This window comes from Protomyctophum parallelum (assembly GCF_964188405.1).
Source record: "Protomyctophum parallelum genome assembly, chromosome: 14".
NCBI classification, from domain to species: domain Eukaryota; kingdom Metazoa; phylum Chordata; class Actinopteri; order Myctophiformes; family Myctophidae; genus Protomyctophum; species Protomyctophum parallelum.
In genome coordinates, this window is record NC_139709.1 from 46,804,879 (window position 1) to 46,823,782 (window position 18,904).

The 18,904-nt window shown below is 41.7% G+C and overlaps 2 protein-coding genes across 2 annotated transcripts; one reads left to right on the plus strand and one right to left on the minus strand.

The window, feature by feature from the left end:
* Positions 1 to 24: 24 nt before the first annotated feature.
* dcun1d1 (DCN1, defective in cullin neddylation 1, domain containing 1) lies at positions 25 to 8,273 on the minus strand. Its single transcript, XM_083781304.1, has 7 exons — positions 8,209 to 8,273; positions 6,704 to 6,917; positions 4,463 to 4,631; positions 1,805 to 1,935; positions 1,621 to 1,703; positions 1,411 to 1,507; positions 25 to 897 (listed from the first exon to the last, which is right to left on the minus strand). Exons 1-7 carry the CDS (start codon positions 8,209 to 8,211, stop codon positions 821 to 823), a joined length of 774 nt encoding a protein of 257 aa, XP_083637430.1. The 5' UTR covers positions 8,212 to 8,273; the 3' UTR covers positions 25 to 820.
* A 3,100-nt stretch (positions 8,274 to 11,373) lies between these two features.
* On the plus strand, positions 11,374 to 18,554 carry eif4a2 (eukaryotic translation initiation factor 4A2). The gene is made up of 11 exons (XM_083782425.1): positions 11,374 to 11,437; positions 12,473 to 12,530; positions 13,036 to 13,168; positions 13,573 to 13,712; positions 14,393 to 14,561; positions 14,913 to 15,022; positions 15,493 to 15,636; positions 16,284 to 16,421; positions 16,789 to 16,878; positions 17,325 to 17,404; positions 18,337 to 18,554. The coding sequence occupies exons 1-11, from the start codon at positions 11,409 to 11,411 to the stop codon at positions 18,479 to 18,481; spliced, it is 1,236 nt and encodes a 411-aa protein (XP_083638551.1). The 5' UTR covers positions 11,374 to 11,408; the 3' UTR covers positions 18,482 to 18,554.
* Positions 18,555 to 18,904: the final 350 nt, after the last annotated feature.

Below are 18,904 nucleotides of genomic sequence, written 5' to 3' on the forward strand. Positions count from 1 at the left end.
ATGAAGAGGCATTGAAACATTAAAGATATCAAATTGAAACATTTATTATCTTAGACATTTGTGTGTGTGGAATAGCATTATGCTTAAAACAAAAAATATTACAATCAATGTTTTGTACTCATCTGTCACACAAATGTTTCATAAAACAAAACAAAATCCATAGCAGGAATGCACACAAAGTACTAAAAGTTGATTCAATATTTGAAAAGGATGACATTCCCTCATGGTGCCATTGTGTTTAGATTAGGGTTTATAGCAGTATGTCTATGTGGGCGCCATTTGCTCCTGCGAGGAAACCCTAAAAACTCAGTGGTTCTCAAATGGGGTCCAGGCGGGACACCCCCCTCAAGGTTCCTTGAGGGGGGGGGGGGGGGGGGTCTGCAACTCTTTATAGTGTGGGTTCCATTTGTACACTCTCAGAGTAACAGGGGGGGGTTCTTGAAATTAAAAGGTTTGAGAACCACTGAATGACCTAAACCACCATATCACCTAAACACTGGCCGTAGGAATTATTGACGAGGTCCAAAATGTGACTCATCTCCAGTTGGATCGAGTAACCACAAAAAAGCCCCCATTGTTAAGATAAAAGCCCCAAACCACCACAAGTCGACCGAAGAGGAGATACGCCTTTCTATATATATACATATATATGTATATGTATATATATATACATATAGTCTCTGTTGTGTAAAACATCTCAGTCCTGAGGGTTGTAAAGGCAACGTAGATCTCATGTCAGTGCAGCCCCCCGCTATCGGTTCGCCACCTCGTTTGTGTGGTTTTCTTCTCCGTTATCAACAACGTTGTGGACGTCTGTTCATTAAACGGCCGTGCTTTTGGTCCCGATGTGCGGCCGCGCAAACTCCACAAAGTCGTCGATGAGGACTGGCCACGCCCCTTAGAGTGAGACAAAGAAGTTGCGGTTAGATCAAATATCCTTCATATCGTTGCTGTCGGACAAAAACCTCTCATCTCCATGTTAACTTTTTGTGTTATTTTTTTATGTAAAAACTTGATCATGAAAATAAGACAGCTTTCCATTCTCGGATTTCGGGAGGTATATTTTCAGACTCTATGGGCTAAATATCTTGCAACAACCCCTTATCCGTAAACTTATTAGCCATTTTTTACTATTTTGAAAAATCTTTGAAAATAGTTCAAATAGCCGATCTACAAGCTCAAAACGTGTCTATGTAGTATGTACCTCAGTTGAACTATTATAAAATGTTTTTCAAAAAAGTAAAAAATGGCAAAAAAGTTTAGGAATAAGGGGTAGCGCAAGATAGGGCCCTATATAGTATTCGGAGATTGTGGAATAGTTGTCTGGCTACGCAAGCCTAGTGTGCAACAGGTCACAGAGAATCGTGACCTGTTGCTGTACATTTTTGGCAACTAAAGCAACACACCCACCTTCCTCATCATAATTGGACATGTCGTCTGTGATCATTGTGCTGAAGTCTAACAAAAGGTTCCATGTGTCCTTGGGGATTGATCTTTTATGATGCTCCTACATGACAAAGTGACAGCAAAAGAACACAGCACCATAAACAACAAACAAAAACAAACTGCATGATGGTAATATAACAATTCATAATTGGCCAGTAATAATGATCGGCTTACAACTAAAAATTTGTTCCAAAGGTCCAAGAACTTGAATCTTCCAGCCAGTACTAAATTCCAATATGCAATTGCCATTTCTAGATCTAGAAGAAAAAGAGAATAAAATGAAATACGGTCAAAAACAACAACAAAAAGAACTCCATAATGTATTCAACCAAAGAAGAATGACACAAATTATACTTACCCAAACCTTTTTGGCCAGGATTTTTTGCAAAGTTAAATGTAAACTGGTAAAAGTCCTTAAACCTTCCTTGGTCTTTCAGCTCTTGCTCCATTTTTGGTAGCTGAGCTTTTAGTTTGTCTATACTGTCACACCTGCAGAAACAAACAGGAGTAGAGATACATTTTGTCTCTGTCGGGTGGAAACCTTGAACTGTTACCTTTCAGGATTCAAATAAAAAAAGAATAGCAAAAGTAGCAATAGTTTCTAGCCTGTACATTTGCTACTTTTGATACTTTTGTTTGATACTGCCGGTAGTATGATCAAGTAGGCCAGTAGGGCATTCATTTATGAAAGAACAGAGGTTTCTGGCAGCCTGACCGCAACACATTTCTAAACTGCAAAACTAGGCTTATGTACAGCTGTGGCTCATGGCGACATTCATTATTGAAGTTGAACTCCAATAATTACTTAAATGTCTACAACTTAATTATCAAACAAACACAACTAGCGTTGTTAGGTTATGTTTATAAACTCTAAACCCTGTGCAGGATCATTCCAAGCGTTTGAGTTGGGGAGTTCTAATTTTTAAATCACTCAACATTGTGCATATCAACCGTTTTGAAAGTGCACATATGCAGGACATTGATAGATTAAACTGAGCACCTGCCAACTCAAACAAAAGAATCATGCCTTGTTTATTCTCAAAATAAACTCACATTCTATTTATAGAGCACATTTCAAATGACTGAGGCCAAGGCCAACCTTTGGTTGCCAATTGGCATAGGGGGTCAGATCAACATATGGAATGAATTCTGTACTGGCCATATATGGAGCGTGTCTTGAGTGTACAGGGTTTGATGAGGTCAGATCAACATATGGAATGTCAAAACAGGTCAGCTCCATATATGGAGATAGTTCTAAGGGTGGCAGTGGGGCAGTGTCTTGAGTGTACAGGGTTTTATGAGGTCTGACCATATATGGAGCGTGTCTTGAGTCTACAGGGTTTGATGAGGTCAGATCAACATATGGAATGTCAGAACAGGTCAGCTCCATATATGGAGATCTAAGGGTGGCAGGGGGGCAGTGTCTTGAGTGTACAGGGTTTGTATATATATATATACTGTATATACATACAGTTATATACACACACATATATATATACACAAAGTTTATTTGAAACCCTATGCAGATCTAGGTGATGATCCAGTCTTCTCCATGTATGTATTCAGGGTTTGATGAGGTCAGTGTTGTGATCTTCATATGGAGACGGCCATATATGGAGTGTGTCACGAGGCGTAATGGACTGACAACCATATATGGAGGCGCATGATGTCACGAGGCGTAATGGACTCATTGGACTGACAACCATAAATGGAGGTGTGACCTGACTGACGGACAGGTTTCGCAGGTTTTCGCAATGCAGCAATGCAACAATGCAACAATGTAGTCGCAATGCAACAATTGAAAAACAGGTTAAGATTATTGACAAGAGTTGCTCATAACATGATTGACAACGGTGGATTTTCTTTTCAAACGAAGCCTTGATAGAGACAAACAGGATAGCACAAGCTGTCAGTAGAGGTACAATATCGTTGTTTAAGACAATCAGGTTTCATGTTTCATGAATGGGGCTGTCAATGGAGGGTGGGTGGCCGGTTAAGACTCACTCTTGGCTTCCGTGTGCGGTTAGGGTTAGTAATGTCGCATTATTGGGACATCGGACTAATACTACGCACCCATGGAGAGTCGCCTCTAAGGGGGCAGTAATGTAAATAGGTTTTCAATGTAACGAGTCCCGGGATGCAGGGATGGTCTTTTAGATGAGTCCCAGGGACATTTTATGAGCATTGCAGCATTTAACTCCCATTTCATTTTATATGGTTATAATGTAGTTATATTCATGTAGAAAACAGAAGAGGAAATGATTATTATAACTAAAGCTAGCAAAATAAACTAGAATAAAAAAAACAGTACAGTAGCACATCCCGTGGATGCAGAGGTCGTTGTTTTATTAACTATAAACTGCGTTTTGGGATGCAAAATGCACCCCATTTTAATCTCTGAAGGGGGGTTTCACACTATGGTCCCGGATGTGCATTCGGGACCACTTGGCAGATGTTGTGGTAGTGTGAATGCTGTGTACCGTTCCCGGGAGCGGATCACCCAACCGTTCCCGGGAACACATCGGGATTGATTGAAGTGTACTCGGACACGGATCGCTGCAATGTGAAAGCATTGAATACAATTGAATGAAATGTACTCTGGTACGGAAGAATCAAGGCCAATGTGTATTGTATCATGGCCAGTGGCGACCAGGCAACCGTATTCGGGTATTGCTGCTAGGACCGCAATGAAACCTAGTTCCTAGGGGCTCTATTTTCATCCATTCTAACCCCCTTATCCCTAAACTACTTATAGTTCATATATCCAATCTACAAGCTGTAGATGTGTCGAAGTTGATCAGCTAGTTGAACTACTCAAAAATGTTTTTCAAAATTGTAAAACAAAAAAAAGGCAAAGTAGTTTAGGGGTTTAGCATGGACGAAAATTAGAGCCCTTGGACTTTTTGTGTTATCCTTTTAGCCTTAATGTCTTACTGGCACTGCACCACGTGTTTACATTTCTGACTAATAAACCAATCAATCAATCAATCAAATCAATCACGGCTCCCATTCTCACCCTTGTTCTGTCATGCCGTCCATGAACTCCTGCTTAGAGAACTCGCACTGCGTTGCTGCCCGGAATTTCCAGGCGATGAGGAGAACACTTATACTGGCCGGATCCAGACCTAGGTCATCACAGAACTGCTGGATCCCGTCAATACCAATCTTATTGTCATCCTGGGGATCTGAGTACCACATTGACACAGGTGTATTGGTTAATAACAGAAGAGAACACTTTTGTTCACAAGGCAAATTGTTTCAGTGTCACACCATCTTCTTTATGTCCAATTAGATCAGTAGTTCTCAAAGTGAGGTCAGGGTACCCCCAGGGGCCCTTGGGGGGGGGTTTCAGGGGCCCCCCAGCTAAAGTAGTTATAGAATATATATATAGAATAAAAATAAGTTAAACCACTTTGACCCAATGTTATACTCACTATAACTAAAAATACATTGCATGGATGCACCTGGGACGTATCCTCAGTGATGTATCCTGAGGTCAACGGGGTTTTGGGTCTACCAAAATCACTCAGGCGACCCAGCCGGGGTTGATCAAATCCCGACTTACGTCCCAGTAGCTACCCTCGATCAGTCCATCAGGGAATGAGCAAGGCCACACAATCCGTTGCTCCGGAACTACTCTGCCGGGACTGGGAGAACAAGATTCTGGCGTGTGGAAGGACTAGGCTCTGTGGGTTGACTACTGTCCGGGCCCCTCCTACATCTCACCAGGTCCACTCCTGCTCTCACCAGGCCCAGGACCTGTGCGTTGCACCAGACTCCCAGCACCAGGCACTTCATTCAGGAGTGGTGGATTATAATGGCCCTCCTAAAGGCCTCACCGAGGTTTGTTGGGCTTCCTCCTCACGGAGGAGACAGACTGGGGCGCTAACCCATACTGCTCACCCGTGTACTACTCTGGTAACTGGTTATTTAAAATAAAGCTGATCTACAAGCACACAACACATTGCTTCACATTGTGTTGTGAGCTTGTAAATCTGCTAAATTACCATTGCAAATTTGAGTACATGAACATAAATATTCTCTTATGGGAGTACCTGGCACAAAATACTTTCAGATGGAGCGAGGTCGCGTGATTTCTTTCTACATCCGAGCATAGACATGGCAACGCCCCGCCTGCCTCTGATTGGCCTACTGACACTGCCGACGTCTTGCCTGTCCTCCGAGATGCAAGGGTACTCCATGGTTGGGAAATAATAGTACAAGAGAAGGGCAACACACAACAGTAACTTTAATTTTTGTAGAAGAGGCAAACTAATATTGTTTGTGCCGTTTGTTTTGATTGAATAATTGATTGAACTATGATTTGATTTGGCTGTGTTCTAAATTAAAGTGTTAGTGTTGAATATCGTGTATTAATCTAATTATAGTAAACTAATACTAAAAAGATATTTATTTATTTCCCACCACGGAGTAACCTCGTAGCCTCGTAGTCCCATCCCATGCTTACTTATCTGCAAAAAGAAAACCTCACAGCAGACTATCCAGCATGTAACCTCGCCTCACCAGGCTTTCCACCACCTTGGAGGAAAGCCTGGTCTCTGTTTCAAAAGTCTGTATGATCCGGTCAGGAGCTCTTCTACAAAAAATGTAAGTTACAAGTTACTGTCGCGTGTTGCCATTCTCTTGTATTTATTTATTATTTCCCACCACGGAGTACCCTTGCATCTCGGAGGACAGGCATGACGGGCAGTGTCGGTAGGCCAATCAGAGGCAGGCAGGGCGTTACCATCCCTATGCTCGGACGTAGAAAGAAATCACGCAGCGAGGTCTGCAGCCAAAAACGAATCAATTTGGGGGTCCTTGGCCGGAAAATGTTTGAGAACCACTATACGAATAAGAATGCAGCAGTCACGATGAGATGTATTTTAGAGGTGCTCCGACTAGATCGGTGATCTGCAATTCACTTCATCTGGAGATACCGATCTTTTATACCATTGAAGTACTATAAAGTCAATCAGATATATAGTATATCATCATTTTGCATCTTTGTGACAGGCCTAAACATTATCCCCTTCCTTGCCACACACACACACACACACACACAGGAACAGTTTTGACGTGAGTTTTGACATATCATTTTGGAAATATTCAAATGTTCCCCTTGCGCACAAGATCGGTATCGGCCGATCGTGAGAAAGACAATCGGGATTGTCCCAAAAAACCAGATCAGAGCATCTCTAGTGTATTTTCTGATGTTCCCTTGTGCACGTCGTGAAGGAGGCTGAGTGAAACCTACCTCTGTATCTGTTGTAGAGCTGCTCAAGCTTCTTCTTGTCAAACGACCCCTTTAGGTTGGACACGTAGAGCTCTGGGTTTTGGAAGAAGTTGTCTGTGGCCACGTCTAGCTTCCAGTCATTCTGTGATAAGCAGGCTAACGCGGTCTTCTCGTTGGATTGCGTGAAGATCATGAACTGACGAACTTTATCCTTCTGTGAGGATTTCAGCTTGTTCTGCAACAAAAGGCAACAAGTGTGGCACAATTTTATTACCTTGTTTACTTTCAGGTTATAATATGTGTGGTATGCAAAGTCTTTACATCTTCCTACTCCTACATCTTCCTACTTTTTATAATGATTTAAGTATGTATCAATGATCATATTTGTCGTCGTGGTCGAAGTTTATTTGTCCAAAGCTTGTAATTTCGAGCTTGTACATCTACCTTTCAGATTTTTGTGTGACCAAGTAGGGCATTAATTTACTGAAAACACACACACACACACACACAGTTAAAATATGGAGATAGGAGGTTTCTGCCTGACAGCAACCATATATAGTATGGCATTCATTGTTATGCGTTAATCAAATCAAAGTGGGTCCAGGTCTACAGTGAATACAGGAGCCGAGAATTGCCATACTGTAAATCAGTTGCTAAGATGTAGTGGTCCTGAAGAGGATGGTGGGTTGATCTGCTTTCTGTACTGTATGCTTTATATCTCTTTTATTGAAACCTGTAAAGATCTATCTAGGACTGCAACTATCGCTTATATTGACATTTGAACGAGGTTAGACGTATGGATTTCTTTGGCATCTCCACAAGGCCGATGAGCAGATAACTTTTTCATTAACCTAATCGAGAAGTGTTTTTATGTTTTATAGAAATCCACACAAAATGAAATTATACCTTGTCTTACAACTATTGGACAATAGTCCCACACAATATTATTTATCGATTTTCGCTATTTTTGAACATTTAAATTAGTATAAATCAATTATCATCATCGACTGTGTCACCCCTGTCTTTCTCTCCCTGTGTTTCTCTCTCAACCAAAAGCACTGTCTAGCAAGCAGTCTAAAACCATTTAGACTGCATCCATTAACAGTTGGCATCAGTGAACTATTAGCATAACAAATAGTTCAAAAATAATGTGCTTATGTCTTGTCTCCTTCTAGGAGAACACATGGATGTTGTGAGAGAAGCTTACATTAAACATCCCACATTAAGCACTTAGCTTGTGTTGATCGGCACGTTAAATAGAATGTTACAGGTAAAAATGTAACTAGTAAACTGATTTAAACTGATTTCCAACGTCTGACTGGCAAGGCTAGCTGGCTATTTTTTACGGTTAGCTTGTTGGCTAATGTTGGTAGGACAGCTACATTTGTTTTTGTATTCTTTAGCGGGTTTAAAAGGCCATCAACGCTAGTTTTTGGCTATAGTGAGTATGTGAGTGTTTGATCAGTAAATTGTACACCGTGTGTATTCGTGGAGCCTGTATAACACTACATTGAGATGTTTCTCACCATGTTTGTAAATGCTCGACTCCCTTTTTCCCATCCAGCTGGTTAACTTGTGTGTCAAGTGTCAGATTGAGGAACACGAACATTTCCGGTATCAGTGTTTTTCCCTTCAAAATAAAATTCAATGAAGGCATGCCTTGGACTTAACAAAAATTAATACTTTAGTCAAGTGGATGGATTGGAGTGATTGGAGTCTATTTCGCTATTTTTATACTTGTGCGAAGATGTCAGCCGATACAGCTCACAAATCCTGTAGAGTGCCATCCTACAATTTTAATATCCTAACATTGAAGCTGTGTTCCGTAATTGTTCCATTATCCATCTGAATCAAGGAAACAGAACAGTGAGAACACTGAACCTGTGTTCTGTAGTTCCATTTTCCATCTGCACTGAAAGTCAAGTGTGTGACAGACGGCTTGTTTCTGCTTTCATTCACACTCCGAACGTGGCGGAGGACCTTCAAAATAAACGTTGACTAGTTTGTGTGATATATAGTGATATTTTGATATATTTTTCTCTCTTTTTTAAGTTTTCATTTTTTAAGTTATTTTTTTTAAAGTTTTCTACTTTGTGTGTGCGTGCGTGTGTTTTGTGTGTGATACAGCTGCGCCCTCTGGTGGCGGGCGGGTGGTGTTACAGCGTGACAGACAAGCCAGGCAGGCTTGAGGCTTCCATAGTAATTGTGTGTGTGTGTGTGTGTGTGTGTGTGTGTGTGTGTGTGTGTGTGTGTGTGTGTGTGTGTGTGTGTGTGTGTGTGTGTGTGTGTGTGTGTGTGTGTGTGTGTGTGTGTGTGTGTGTGACAAATACCACCACTTTTACAGAACAACATAAATGATACAAACCAACAGACAACTGCACAACCCTTTGTTGCTCTCACAAGAATGCTGGCAAAAGGATTCAAACTTGAGCGCCCCCCTACGGTCCAGGGCCCGGCCCACCGGTAATTGACTAGTACGTCCTGTGGCCAGTGCACCCCTGGTGTGTGCGTGTGTGTGTGTGGTATACCATTTCATGTGCAGTAAGACTCATTGATCACCCCTTGCAATGTTTTTCTGCTTTCATAATGTTTGGAAAATGCCTATGTATAAGCCTGCAAAACATTTAGGCTATGTGAAACAATGAACACCATTACAGGGCCACTTCACCCCTTATGCACCAGATCTTATTTTAATGATGTTTAGGACACAAGAAACACTTTCCTGGGGGTTTTTATGTGTGTAATATGTGTTTTTAGATATTTCAAAGTGGCTGTGATATGTCAATTCCTTACTGGGCTACAGTTGTCTCAGTACCCCAAATCTCGGCCACTCACTCACTTATTACCACTTACACTTGCTCACTCCAGCATGGCATGCTATGGTGAAATCGGTGACCTACTGAAATATGTTATGATATGATTGTTTACTGATTGACCTGTAATGACAATGTACAATAGCAGTTTTTCTCAGATTGGGTCCAATAGCAACAGATGTTTGTTTTGTTTTTTGTAATAATATAGCATAAAAAATAGCTAGCCACTTTAAACCCCATATACCTCAGCTATTTGAAAATAGCAGATCACAATGTTGGGAGCTTGTAGATCTGCTATTTTCAAAAAGTTATAGGGTTAATTATTAGGATGTGAGAGTTGTGCAATACTGAGCATGAAAGTAGGCCTACAGACATGGTTTGCAAAGCAAAAGAAAGCGCTGGTAGAGTACTATCCAAGCTTCTGCCTTGATATAGGGTTCGAAGCCCTACAGCGCTGTGACCTGCTGACTGCCTCACCTTAGACCTGTTGTATGTTTACATTAAATATGAAATTCACTATTTCACCAGTGTTAAGATGCTGTGTTTATTCTGACAAAACGAGACAAAATAGGCCTACACATCTCCAGGTTAGTTTGGTTAACCTGCATCGACTCCTCTCATTCCAACACGGAAATGGACAAGGAAGAGGTGGAGGTGTGGCAGGACATTTATACGGAGGACAGGTGGAGGAGACTTACTGTAAAGGAGCTGTGACCACTAGAAAGAGAGTAACAATGGAATGCGGAAGTGCTCATTCTATCTCAATGGGATAGTTCCAGCCATAGGAGCAATGTTTGGAACTATAGCCCATAGGCACCCGCTTTGTCTCAATGGGATAGTTCCAATGTTCGGAACTATAGCCCATGCATAGCACCCCGCTTTGTCTCAATGGGATAGTTCCAATTTTTGGCTATAGTCCCAATGTTTGGAACTATAGCCCATAGCACCCCGCTTTGTCTCAATGGGATAGTTCCAATGTTCGGAACTATAGCCCATAGGCACCCGCTTTGCGGCAAGATCAAAGCGTGTCGCTGCTCTCCTACTCTACACTCTGGACCACTACTAATGTGCTGTGCTGTACTATATTATGGGTGGCAGGCTTTAATTTATAATTGTTGAGTTCACTCTGTATATCCATGGGCATAATAATAGCATGATGATGCTACATGGAGGAAATGTGTTTAATAAAACTATGTGGATTGTTTACACAGCAGTCACCGTCTCTGTCTCATGTTATTCTGTCTTGCTTTTACAGAGTACAGAGATCGACTACTATACAATCAAATAAATCGGTATACAAGATCATTTCAGATTTCAGCAGCCCAGAGGGAGGGAGATACTAAATTATCTGTTCAATAAACAGATAATGGTACTGCATTCTTTGTGAATTAATTGCATCTATTGACATTACAAATAATTACAATAATAATTCTAATTCGGTTGCCCCTTGCTGGAATTTGAGGAGTTTAACTACATCTACCTCCAGTGCAGGCTCAGTTCTATATCTATGGCTCAGTTAAGTTTGTATAGGTAAATGTGGTAAATGTAGTTCTTCTGGTCAGTCAGTGGTCATGGGTATGACGGTGACTGACCCGTCCGAGTCTCCGTAGGGACCTAATCACCCACTGGACATGCTGCAATATCCTTCCGCTGAAGAAAGTAGTCCACATTCATTGGCCACACCGTCATCGATTATTATCTCATTTTCACCGTTGTTAAAGATACGTTTTTAAATAACGACGAACTAACAGTCGGCAGCTTTTTTTCCCCGGCCGACACCGTCAATCTAGTATCTATATAATCGATACATCAATCAGAGCGTATTGATCCCGTGTGTGAAAGTAGTCATCATAAAGGCACTCTGCTCGTCATCAACGATCTTTCCAGTCGCATGCCGAAGGTGGGAACGGATCATGTCTAGCGATTCTGCTGATTACAACAGGTAAACATATACAGTCAGCTCAATCAATATAATTAAAACTATGACATTTAAAAACGTTCCGGTGTGTATTTATGGACTCGTGTCGCGTTATTTGATCGGTTTTGTTGTGTTTAAATAATCAAGTCGCGGCCGGCTAGCCGCTGGGGTAGGCTAGTGAAAAGAGCAGACCTACAACATCCCCACGCGTAACGTCCGAGTCGCGTGGTGATCTTGTAGATCTGCTCTTCGCCATTAGCAGCGCTAGCTAGCATGCCCTGGGAACGGTGGATGTGATTAAAACGGATCCAAAAGGAACCGTTGTCGCTTTAACGGACAATTTTATCATATGGCACTTTTGTAGTATTACCCTTTTAAAGGCCATTTTATCCGCTGATGCGTGTTTCTATGTCAGACATACATATTACATACTACACGTCCAAGGCCCTGCAGGTCCTGCATCTTGCGGCCTTGTTTCTTGTCGGACATGTTGGCTGCCATGCTGCTGCAGAATGCAGAGCTCCATGTTGAGATCACTCTAGTCCCGGAAAGATGATGCCGTTTTTATTACGGACGGCTAATTGTCTACTCTGACTGGTCGAATCAAAAGTAGGGTTTAATTAAGGACCATGTCTTGGTTACATAACGGGATTCTTAGGGAGAGTCGCTAAAGCGTGGCTGTGTGGAATTTGACACGTGTGGCGCCCCATTAAAACATGTCTGGCCGGGCGTAGCAAAAAAAGTATTTACTTTACTCCCGTACTAGGTGTCGCTTGCTAACAAGAACGGATCGGCCGCAAACTATAAATTCATGCTAAATGAATGCGGAGGAGTCTAGGTTTTAAAATCGTCAAGGAAGCACGTGATGTGACGTGATGTTTCATATACCATCTTTCGGCTGAGCTATAGCAATGCTGATAGCTTTACTGTTACTGATCACATCTTCTGCCTTCTTGACACATGGATTATTTTCTTTTTTGTTTAAAGGCAACGAATTTGTATATGTATTTATGTTTAAAGGCATAGTTTCCCTGTTGTCAAGCTTTCTTTATTTCCTAGCTCAAGAGATCAAGACCATGGGGGGCCAGAGGGAATGGAACCTGATGGTGTCATCGAGGTGAAAATCATTGTATTAAGATTAGTAGTACATTTGAATTGTTTTGCCCATTATTATGATCACTAATACAAAGCACCAGATGCTGTAGTGTGCACATCACTAGTTTTCTGCAGTTGTGCACTTTAGACATGTGAAATGATGTTTTACCATCTTTCGGGACTGATTTTGCAGTGCTGATAAACTTTCTTTTTGCTGATCACATGTTCGCTCACATGATGGGGATGTGTTCTTGTATTTAGTAGGTGGCAACCACAGATCCAGGGGTCCTTGAGGGAGTTTCAGAGAAATGGGAAATGGCCCAATTTCTAATATAGTGAATCTTTAAGCTTGTAATGTGTTGTGAGCTTGTAGTTCAACTATATATTTTTAAACATTTGCTTATATTATTTTCAAATGTTGGGTCTGTGGTGGAATGTGTATAAATCTAGGTGTCCTTGACTTAAATGTTTGAGAACCACTGCTTTACACATCTGGTTACTCACACTAGTGTCCGTCTCTCTTGCAGAGCAACTGGAATGAGATTACAGATAACTTTGATGATATGGCCCTAAAAGAAACCCTTCTGAGGGGAATCTACGCATATGGTTTTGAAAAGCCATCCGCCATTCAGCAGAGGGCAATCATTCCTTGCATCAAAGGTGAGGAAAGTATGCATGCGGGGTAGGGATGGAAAATAACTACGTGGGGTGGTTTCATTCTCAGGCATAGCCTGCGTGTGCTTGGGGTTTAGACGGAGCACATGTGAAATGATGGCATATCATCTTTCGGGACTGATTTTTACAGTGCTGATAAACTTAATTTTACTGATCACATGTTTGCTCGAGAGATGGGGATCTGTCTTTTTGTACTTATTTGGAGAAGATTAAGCTGACCTTCGGCACACAAACGGTAACTGTTAATGGGAAATGTAACAAATACCAAATGTCAACTGAAATCTAATTGTTCTGGTGTGATGAGATCTGTAGTGTGGTAACATGTCGGGGGGTCTTCAAAGTTGGAGCTCTTCAGTCTTGTATTGATCCCAGTCTCTACTCTCCCCCAGGTTATGATGTCATTGCCCAGGCCCAGTCTGGCACTGGTAAGACGGCCACCTTTGCCATCTCTATCCTGCAGCAGCTGGATATAGAGCAGAAGGAGACTCAAGCTCTGGTTCTGGCCCCCACCAGAGAACTGGCTCAGCAGGTATGCTGTTCCTGTGGTCAACCTTAAACTTAACTGTGTCTCAGACCAAGGCGGCATATTGGGACAGTGGCTCAAATACAAAAAGGTACTATTTCCACTTCTATCTGTAAGTCTAAAGAACAGTGATTGACCCTCGTAGGATTGGTGTAGTCCCTGTCCATGACTGCATTGGTCTGAAAGGTGAACTGGCTTTATTCAATACAATGTTTAATTTTTATGTTTTACGCTTTGAATTCAGTGATTCATGATTTTTATTCTGTGCAAAACTGGCATACCATCTTTCGGGACTGACCCTGCAATGGAGAAAAGTTTTACAATTTTCACTGATCACTCTCAAACCTGTTATTTATCTCAGTGGTTCTTAAATTGGGTTCCCCAGCAAAATGTGTTAATGCAGCATCACAATTTCAAACCCTTTCTCCATATTATGTTGGCTATAAAAATGGCAGACACCCAACGTAACTTCACTTACGGCACGCTGCTATTTTTGAGTGGTGCAACCACTCCTATAGACAGCAATGTGAGTGGCTGTATCCGAGCACGAAAATAGCGTTTGTTCACCACCAAGTTTGAGAACCACTGATTTGATCTGCCATGTCTGAATGTCGGGGTTGTTTTTGTTAGTCTTGACCTCTGCCATGTCTTCATGACACGTTGTGGTTGTCGTTTCCTCCTCTTAGATCCAGAAAGTGATCCTGGCTCTGGGTGACTACATGGGGGCGGCCTGCCACGCCTGCATCGGGGGGACCAACGTCCGCAACGAGATGCAGAAGCTCCAAGCGGAGGCGCCTCACATAGTGGTGGGCACCCCAGGGCGTGTGTTTGACATGCTCAACAGGAGATACCTGTGTAAGTACTGGATGTAGTAGGGCTACAACACTTAATTGAACTGATCCATTCAACCAATTACAAAAAATAAGCTCAAGCGATTGATTTATTAAAAAGCTGCCAAGATTCATCAGATTGAGCCTAAATGGATTGCATAACGGAAAGTGACACGAACTTGTCAAGGAAGCATGTGATGTGACATGATGTCATATATATACCATCTTTCGGCTGAGCTAGCAATGCTGACAGCTTTATTATTGCTGATCACATCATCTACTAAGAAAATAATTGATAGTTACTTACAGCCCTAGTGAGCAAGACCTTTGTGGTGGTCTGTTACACTAATGGCATATAATTTGACTTTAATTTTAGCCCCGAAGTTTATCAAGATGTTTGTTCTGGATGAAGCGGACGAGATGTTGAGCCGAGGATTCAAAGATCAGATCTATGAAATCTTCCAGAAGTTGAGCACAAACATTCAAGTAAGCTTTTTCTTCCCCTACCTTTCCCCGATGGGATTGTTCTTAAATCCACTTCTGCTTTAAAAGAACTATGCTAAAATTGTTTGATCCAGGTTTTCTTGTTTCATACAATAATGCTAGCAGAGTATGTAAGCAGAAGGAGATTATCGGGCAATGCGCCGCAAATGAGATGTGGTCGAACCTCTTTCTTAATGTTCGGTGGCCTCTGTCTCGAGGCCCATTGCTACAGTTGAAAATTTGAAGTTCTTAATATAGCGTTTGTGTGGGTTCCTTTTTCAGGATTCAGATTTTTTTAGCAGATATAAAAGCTGGAAATTTGTCATTTGCGTTGCCTTTCAAGCTTGTATATCTATTTTGTGTGGCACTCATTTACGAAAAAAACGAGTTAAAATATGGAGACATTTATGCCCGACGGCAATGATATGTCATAAACACAGCGGTCTCATGGTTTCCTCTCTTCCACCCCTCAGGTGGTTCTGCTCTCTGCCACCATGCCGGCAGACGTGCTGGAGGTGACCAAAAAGTTCATGCGAGAACCCATTCGCATCCTAGTGAAGAAGGAGGAGCTTACCCTGGAGGGTATCAAGCAGTTTTACATTAACGTGGAGCGCGAGGTGGGTGCAGCACAACAAACTGCTCTTTCTATTAGAATGCAAACTCTGCTATTGCATTCATAACGCCAACAGATGTCCCCTTCTTTCTAAAGAACCCTGTTGAAACTGCATGAGCCGAGCCTTAAGGGCTCAGCTCGTGCGGCCGTGTAAGCATGGGTCCACCATAAGAAGGGAGATCAGAAGAGACGGTGTCGGAAACGAGACCGGGAGGGACCTCTTTCTTAATGTCCTGTGTCCTTCGTCTCAAGATCCTGTGTTACATTTTATTTGACTGTTAATCTGTAGCCAAGTTGAAAGGTGGGGAGGAGTAAATTGTGAGAACATAATTGCCTACTCTAAATAATGGACAATAAGCCTGATTTGTACTGAGGACTGTTTAATGACCAGAACATAGGGCAACATATCAAACGATATACAAGCGAATTGCTGCTTTGACATGACTTTATGTAGGTTTCTGCCAGTGCTGTATTTTGAGCATGTAGTGACGCACTAAAGCAGTCATTTACTGTGTGTGTGTATGTATGTATGTATGTATATATATATATATATATATATATATATATATATATTCTTATTCCATCAAGACTATGTTTAGTTGTGCAGAATGTCCTTAAATTGTGTGGTTTTTGTTTTGTCTTTTACTCCAGGAGTGGAAACTGGACACGCTGTGTGACCTGTATGAGACCCTGACCATCACCCAGGCTGTGATCTTCCTCAACACCAGGAGAAAAGTAGACTGGTTGACCGAGAAGATGCACGCCAGGGACTTCACAGTCTCCGCTCTGGTACAACTTGACCTACAACCTAATAGTTTAAGCCTATATGGATTGCGGGAATAGAAAGTTGCACATAACTTGTCAAGGAAGCGTGTGATGTGATGTTTCATACCATCTTTCGGCTGAGCTATAGCAATGCTGACAGCTATATATTACTGATCACATCTTCTGCTCTTGACACATGGAATCACTTGACTGGCTGTCCGTTATTCATCATGAATGTATAATTTCTACACTGTATCACTTCTCCTGAAATGGCTATTCTTAAAGCTCGCAGCTCGTTCTGTTGCCAGTTTGTAGATCATTTTAGGCAAATGCCGCACATTATTCCCACACTGAAGTTGTTGTGTTCTCTCCCCCCCCCCCCTCTCCCCAGCACGGTGATATGGAGCAGAAAGAACGTGACGTGATTATGAGAGAGTTCCGATCTGGTTCTAGCAGAGTGTTGATCACCACAGACCTTCTGGTTAGTATTTGGTGGGGATGTTCCACTATCAAATGGCTGTATAAAGCTGCCCCTATCATAATATATTCTATTTTCTTTAATACAACTTGATCCTACGACTGAAACTCAAAAGTAGCATATCCTCAAGCTTGAAATGTGACTCGCTTTGAGTTTGCAGGTGTGAAACTTTTGCCATTTTTCAATTTGAATCTTAAAGTACGTTTTAGACGAGGTTTCCACCTGACAGACATTATACTCCTTTGCATGACTGTTGCAGGTCGAAAATGGCCAACCTCATTGTGAGCATGTAGGTTAAGTTAAAGTTGTGTTAATCGGAGAAGCACAGCACATTTTTGGGGTTTTAGAAATCTGGTTTTGTATTCTCGGGTGACATAAAAAGGACACTTTCAGTCAGTGCTCTGTATTAAACTTGTCTTTCTCTTCCCCAACCCCCCCCCCCCATCCAGGCTCGTGGGATTGATGTGCAGCAGGTTTCTCTGGTCATAAACTATGACTTGCCTACAAACAGAGAAAACTATATTCATAGGTGAGTTATCTGTGACTATTGTGCATATAATGGATTTTATTTATAATAAAAAAAATTGCAAAAGTAGCAGATCTATGAGCTCAAAATGCATTGCGTTTCGAGCTTGTGGATATGCTTCTTTTATGTTGTAGTATGATCAAGTCCCTACTTTATGGAAACTAAGTATGGAGACAGGTTCTGTCCTACAGCAACTATATTTATGTACAGTATATTGATCTTGAAAGCTGCAATCTATCTTCATTTCTACTGTTGAGCTCTAACGGAGGCCATTTCAGTAGTGGATAAATGTAATATTATAATATATTTGACCTTCATGCAATACAACTTGTCAACCAGTAGTGGTGCCACCTGACCATAGTGTCTGAATAGAATAATGGGGAGACAAACTACAACCACCACAGTTGTTATATTGTTGCTGCCGGGCAGAAATGAAACCTTATCTCTATTTCTATGGAACAATTAATGCTCCACTTGATCACACTACAGCACTCTGCTCAAAAGTAGTGGATCCCCATGTTCGAAACGTGGGAATGTCCATCTGCTATTTTTTATTTTTCAAATTTGAAGCACCGGATGCTGTGGTTTTCTATAGCCATCGGCTATGTTTGAGGAACATGTGAAATGATGTCATATCATCTTTCGGGACTGATTTTGCAGTGCTGATAAACTTACTTTTTGCTGATCACATGTTTACTCGCGTGATATGGATGTGTTCTTGTATTTAGTTGGAGGACCACAGGTCCAGGGACCCCCAGGGTTCCAGAGAGCCTAATTTATAATATAGTGAATCTACAAGCTCGCAACGCATTGTGATGTGAGCATGTAGATCTTCTAGTTTTATTAGTGTTTATCCCGTTGGCTGGCACCTCATGATAACCTTATTTCACAAGCTGCTGTTTGGAGTAAGTCATTTTCTTGAATTTATTTTCCAGAATCGGCCGTGGTGGCCGATTTGGCAGAAAAGGAGTTGCCATCAACTTCGTCACCGAGGAGGACAAGAGGATCCTTCGGGACATCGAGACATTTTACAATACGACCGTGGAGGAGATGCCCATGAATGTGGCTGACCTGATTTGAGAGATATTTCGAGATATATTTTCTTTTGATAGCGATCGTCCACTTTGCATTGTACTTATATTATATGAGGGGGGAGAGGAGGAAAAAATAAGTCTCTTCTCAAATGCTAAAACCTTGGATCAGAATATTCCGGTATGTGTTTAAAAAAATTGAGGTCACTCAAATGCTGCGCCCTCTGGGACAGTTGTAGATTCTAACCTTGTGACAAATCGTCTTGGTTGGAGCTACAAAGCCATGGGGTCTGTAGATGTTCATAAGGTCCTCATCAGGCATTTCTTTCAGAGTTCTGTTATGATGCGTGTATTCGATGTTCTTCACCGTTTGGTAATTTACTTGTGGACCAGAAAGTATAAATGCTGTATAAAGTCTGCAAATTATGTTATGCTAACATATGTAGGATTGTGTCGTGAGTCTGCTAGAGGC